Consider the following 6305-nt stretch of genomic DNA (forward strand, 5'->3'; position numbering starts at 1 on the left):
CGCTCAGCCAGTGAGCGGGAACCGGTCTGTATGTGGGATCCGAACCCTCGGGTAGGAGCGCCGCCGCGCTTGGGCGCACTATCCAGTGCGCCACCGGGCCTGCCCCAAAGATTAATCTTTTAAATAAATATTAATGGAGAAAAAACAAGGAAGGGGCTGGAGCGAGGGCAGCTCCACACACACAACCCTGCCACTAGTACACACTTGAGGAGGAAGGTTAGACCGCCTTAATGGACCAAACTCGGTAGTCTGGGGGTCCCCGGAGCACCCCTGAGAGACGTTCGGCGGCGGTGCTCGCCCGCAACGGGATTGGGTCTGCGTAGACTGAATGAAGCTGCACCTCCCTGGGGCCGGGCAAGGGAGCGGGAGGGGCTGAGGGGGCCCAGCTGCGGGCCCCAGGAGGCGGGGCGTAGGCGGAGCCTTTCCCCTAAATTGGCGCGCCCGCTGTGGCGCGGGGATTCGGATTGGTGGCGTTTGAACCCGGAAGCAGTCGGCGGCGCTCGGAAGCAGCTTCGGAACGCGGCGTCCTGCTGGCGCTACTGCTGCAGCACGATGGTCGGCGGTGGCGGGAAGCGCAGGCCCGGCGGGGAGGGGCAGCAGGTACTGACAGAACGGCCGTGCGGGCTCCGCGGGGCGCTTTGGGTGATGGCCAGGGCACTTGGGGGCGCACATGTCATTCATCCAGTAATCACTGAGCGCCTGCTGTGTGCCCGGGAGCAGCGGTCTGCGCCGGGTGCCCTGCCCGGGGCCGCTGTTTCCCGCTGTGCTGGATGTTGGAGCAGGAATGAGTGCTTTTGCATCTTCTGCCCGACTCTTCTTGGGCGGTTGCTGGAGAAGCAGATTAAACCAACCAACGGTTCATTCATTCAACCAGTCAAATTGATTGGAAACCGAGTACTTAAACAGACACCGCGGACGCGAGATGAATCCGGCTGCCCCTGCTCCGTGCGGAGCCCCCAGCCGGGGGGGCGGGGCACAAGTGAACATCTATTTTACTGTAACTTTCTTGTTCGAGATTGTAACGCTGGTGTGTAGAAAGTGCTCTTGAAACACTGAGGAAGGATTTAACAGTCCCAGGGGACAAAGAAGTTTGTTGTTGTTTATAAGGCAACTCACGTTTGAAAATGGTTCTTGAAGGTAGAGAAGAGAAATAAGATCTCGAGAAGTAAAAGTGTAGGGGACTTGGGTGCACAGCATAGCGTTCGGCTTGGCTGGAGGCTGAGGACCTGATCATAGAGGCACTAATGAGGGAGGGAGACAGAGCATGAACGTTCTCTCATACTTTTGTATGATTTCAGAAGTTCTATAACCATTACGGTAGCAATAAAGGGAATCAGGCAGGAAGGAAGGGTCACTGTGATAACTAAAGTTTTAGAAAAATTACTATTATAAACGATAGGGTGAGACGTTGTTAGAGAGCTTAATTAACTGTTAGAGGGCCATCGTTATAAGCATTCTTCCCGTACATTCTAGTAACAATAGGATGAAGGATGAGCGTAGCCTCTGAGGGGTCACCTGTCCTAAATTCTAGTTGTTAGGGATTTGATGAACTAATGTGTAGGTTAAGGCAAAGATGAAAAAAATCCTCATCTCTTTGAAGGTGCAGTGAAGAACTTCTTTGGCAGACTGATAGGCTTAATCAGAAATACAGTACCAAAAGTGGAGATGAGTCTGTAGAGACTACAGTGAACAGTAATAGCCAGCACTGATATATTATGTGCTAGCACTCTTCTGTGTATTTTTACATATGATTTATTCATTATAACCCTATGATATTGGTACTACGTATGCCCTTTTTGTGGATGAGAAAATTTGATATATTATGTGCTAGCACTCTTCTGTGTATTTTTACATATAATTTATTCATTATAACCCTATGATATTGGTACTACGTATGCCCTTTTTGTGGATGAGAAAATAAGGCACAGAGGATAGGTAACTTGCCGTATGTGACAGCTGGAAATCAGAGTCAGAAGTCAACCCAGGCAATCTAACCATTATGCAAAATTGCCTTACAACAAGGCAAATTAAGGGTTTTCTAATATAAGTTTGAGCCAGTCTTTGAAAGTCTAACCAAAGATGGTTATAAAAACAGGAGAGGATAGGTCAGGACTTGATACGTTCCTATTCTATTTGTAGTTGGAGAAACAGCACAAGGAAGTGGTTGAGAATCTGTGCTCTGGAGCCAGATTTAAACCTGGGTTTAAATCCCTGCTCTACTTTCTACTTAGGGACATAGGGGAGTTAATTAACCTCAGTTTCTTCATCTGTAAAATGTAATGTCTAGCCCATAAGGTAGTTATGAGGATTAAATGAGTTAAACCATAATAGTAGCATGGCACATAAGTGCTCAGTAAGTATTGCTTCTTTTTTCTACAATTATTATCTTTATTATTACTGTTACTATTATTGATATTCATTTTTGGATCCATATTTCAACAGCCTTTGTTTAATTTTTTCATGATGTCAGACAGATGCGTTATAATCTTTGGCATAATAAACTGTTATCATTCGTCAATTTATGGCCCTCTTTTGCCTTATTTAATTATATAACACACACCTGTGAACCCATTGCCTAACCCAAGAACTGAAACACAATAGCTCTACATCTACGTATGTGTTCCTCACCTTTCTAACTTCTTCCTGTCACTCCTGTTCAGTGTTGCTACCTTTCTGAACTTTGTGTTTTCTCTTGCCTCATTTTTATAGCTTTATCTCCTATGAATGTATACCTCAACAATATTTATTGTTAGTTGCTTTTGAACTTCATAAAAAGGCTATCAAGCTGCATATAATCTTTGAGTACTTTTTTCCTCATTAAATATTATATTATTAAGATTGGTCCATATTGTTTAGCCATATTTCCTTTTCGCTATATGTGATATTCCACTGTTTGAAAGGCCTATACTATTCATTGTCCAGTCAATAGGCATTTCATTCTGTTTTTTATTTTTTATTTTTACTTTTAGAAACAGTGCCATCATGAACATTCTTGTAGGTGTGATCTGATTTACAAATACATTTTGTAGACTTTGAATGATACCTAGTATAACATCAGTAAATTGGCGCCTACTAGGAAAATGGGAGAATATGAGAAACATCTAGGTCAGAATTCTCAACTTTAACACTGTTGACATTAGGGGCCAGATCAGTCTTCACTGAGTGGGCCTGTCCTGTGCATTGTAAGATGTTGCACAGCATCCCTGGCCAATCCCACACTAGATGCCACTAGTACCCTGCCCCCAATTTGTGACAATCAAAAAGGTCTCCAAACATTGCTAAATGTTTTCTGGGGGGACAAAATCACCCCCAGTTGGGAAACACTGATCTAAGCAGAAAGAATAGGAAGAAAATAAGCACTTATCCAAAAAAATAGGATCTATGTTTCTAGAAAGAAAACCAGATTGCTACTAGAAAACTAAAGATAAGTAACCTCCAACTAAGTATATTATCTTTAAGGAAATTTATCAAATATCTAGTAGGCACTTTAAAATGTAACAAACACTTCCCCCCCAAAACTTAGCATGCTTATATTGCAGAGGTGCTAGAGATGAATTTTATAACCTAATCTTGGCATTAAAAGACTGTTTCTGAAATAATTGGATTTTTGGACTGTAGTGTAGTGGTATTCTGCTTTCCTAGAGACCTCTGTGTTGATGCTTAACATTGTCTCTAATCTCTCTCTTTTTATTAGCATCAAAAGGGAGGTCTCTATTTTTTAGGTTAAAGGATGAGTAATGATTGTAGTGGATAGCCCAGACACATCTCAGGTTGGAGTTTGCTGAAGAAAAAGTTTAACTAGTAAATCTCCTTACAGCCAGTTATTTCTGACAATTTGCTACTGGTATGATCAATTAATCTGTTTAAACAAAAGTCAGGAGAACCTGTTAACCAAAAGAGGACGAAACCTGCCTTTTTTCTTTTCTTGCTCTCTACTGTTTCTTTGTGATCAATTAATCTGTTTAAACAAAAGTCAGGAGAACATCCTGTTAACCAAAAGAGGACGAAACCTGCCTTTTTTCTTTTCTTGCTCTCTACTGTTTCTTTTTTACTTTTTTGTTTTGTTTTGTTTCCATTATCTTAGAGAAAAAATACTTAAAGACTTGTGTGAGTTCCTCTTGACCACCATATAAACTGTTCTTTTTTCTTTGCTTTAAAGAATTCCCAGGCGTTACTCAGAAATACCACTTAGAGAGTTTTAAAGAAAACAAATGTATCTCAGAGTTGCATGAGCAAGAATGAGCAGTATTGTTATGCAAAGAAAGTTACTGAGATTACTTGTGGAGAAGTAAAGTTTGTATACCAATTTACAGTGTGAAAAAACAGTTGATGTGAAGAAGAGGAAATCCTGTGAAGCTGATGTCTCCAGTGACCTTCGAAAAGAAGTAGAAAATCATTATAAGCTTTCCCTACCTGAAGATTTTTATCACTTCTGGAAATTCTGTGAAGAACTTGATCCTGAAAAGCCAGCTGGTGAGTTGCTCCAGAATCATTTTCCTGCTTCTGCAGTGGAAAAGATAATAGGAAACTGGACCAAGGATAAAAAGTTTATAGAAAAGAACATTTTCAAAGATGTTTCTAATCAGAGAAATATAAATTAATAAAAAGAGAAATATAGACTAATGCTATTATAATATGCCAGTGTCACCTACTATATTGGCAAAGGTAAGTAAATAATATCATGACATTTTTTGATAGAAGTGTGAAGGTAAACAAGCATTTTCATATGTTGCAGGAATTTTAGTGTGATTTACCAGTTCTACTTCTAAGAATTTGCTATGGATTAGGTGAGCTAAGAATTATGTTCAGGGATATTTATTGAAACGAAAAATGGGAAATGGCTTAAATGTCCATTAATAACACATCTGCTGAATGGATTTTCATAATTGCAAAAGAATGAGGCACATTTTTAGGAAATGATAGTCTCATGCCTGAAATATGTTAAGTGAAAGAGTGTGTACAGTGTGCTACCATTAAAAAAAAGGATACACACATCACTGTATATTTTTCATATGCTTACCCTGTCTCTGAAAGGATACACAAGAAACTGATAATGAATTGTGATAGTTATTTTTCACTATATACCCTTCTGTACAGTTTACATTTTAACTAGTAAGCACTCTCATACACTTGATGGAAATGTATATTCTATGAACTTTTGCAGTGTATCAGAACATTTAAGCTGTACAGCAGTTTTTCTAAAAATAGAGCTGGCTGTGTACAAACATGTATTAGCAAAGATGTTCCCAGAAGCATTTTCGGAATACAAAAAAAATTAGAAGTAGTAAACATCCATCAATAGGAGAATAAATGGATATCTACCTCTTCATAATGGAATGTCATGCTGTATTAAAAATTATATAAAATAACTTTGAATAGCATGGGAAAATACTCAGAAAATTTAAGTGGGGACAGGATGGAGGATGAAAACAGCATTGGAGATTACAAAATGGCATGATATTACTTTTAATTAAAATATTTATACATTTATATTTGTAATGGGGGAAAGTGTGGAAAGTTATTACTGTAGGCTATTAGCCATTATCTCTGGCTGAGATATGTGGTTTTAATTTTCTTGTTGCTTCAAAAATTAGTCCAGCTATGCTGAACTATTTTTTCTGCCCAGAATATCTCCATTCCTTTATCCACATTGTTACCTCTTCCAAGAATTTTCTTGCTCTCTCTGTCCCTGCCTCCTTATATAACTGGGTCCTGCCTGAAGTGCTTCCCTCCTTCTTAGAGAAGCAGTAAGACCCATCTGAAGTTGTAAATTGTACATTTGCACAGACTTCATGGCTTTGTGGTTTTAACAGTCTCCCTCTGTGACCCGTGAATGGAGAAAGAAGATGGAATCATCCAGGGTTAGGGTTGGCCAAATAGATTGTCAAGGAACCTGGAGAGACAATTAGCTGAGGGAGAGAGAGGAGGAAGGAAATGTTTTTACCATCCTTAATCCCCCTTTTTCTATCTTGTCTCTCCCTTAATCTGTGTGCACTACAAGTATTTAAGGCTAACAGCACTGTAGTAATGAGACCAGGGGTTGTGGCTCTAAAATGCCTGTAGGTTGGGCCAGCCCGGTGGCGCACTGGATAGTGCACCACTTGGGAAGCGCGGCGGCGCTCCCATCCGAGGGTTCGGATCCCACGTACAGACCGGCTCCCGCTCACTGGCTGAGCGAGGCGCGGGAGCAACGCCGAGGCTTGCGATCCCGTCGCCGGTCCCCGGTCCGGTGCGGGGGCAACACTGAGGGTTGCGATCCGTTGCCGGACACGGAAAAAAGACAAAAAAAAAAAAAAAAAAAGATA

General features: G+C 41.0%; 1 protein-coding gene across 1 annotated transcript in view; it reads left to right on the forward strand.

Annotated features, from left to right (window-relative positions):
- Positions 1 to 490: 490 nt before the first annotated feature.
- The window catches only part of LOC103599595 (chromosome unknown open reading frame, human C4orf27), a 24213-nt gene continuing 18398 nt past the window's right edge, over positions 491 to 6305 (forward strand). Inside the window, exons 1-2 of the mRNA XM_008583746.1 lie at positions 491 to 600; positions 4314 to 4473. Coding sequence (XP_008581968.1) covers positions 553 to 600; positions 4314 to 4473 — 208 coding nt within the window. The 5' untranslated portion in view covers positions 491 to 552. The remainder of the gene's footprint in view (positions 601 to 4313; positions 4474 to 6305) is intronic.

The sequence above is a fragment of the Galeopterus variegatus genome, unplaced genomic scaffold (assembly GCF_000696425.1).
Source record: "Galeopterus variegatus unplaced genomic scaffold, G_variegatus-3.0.2 Scaffold3022, whole genome shotgun sequence".
NCBI lineage: Eukaryota > Metazoa > Chordata > Mammalia > Dermoptera > Cynocephalidae > Galeopterus > Galeopterus variegatus.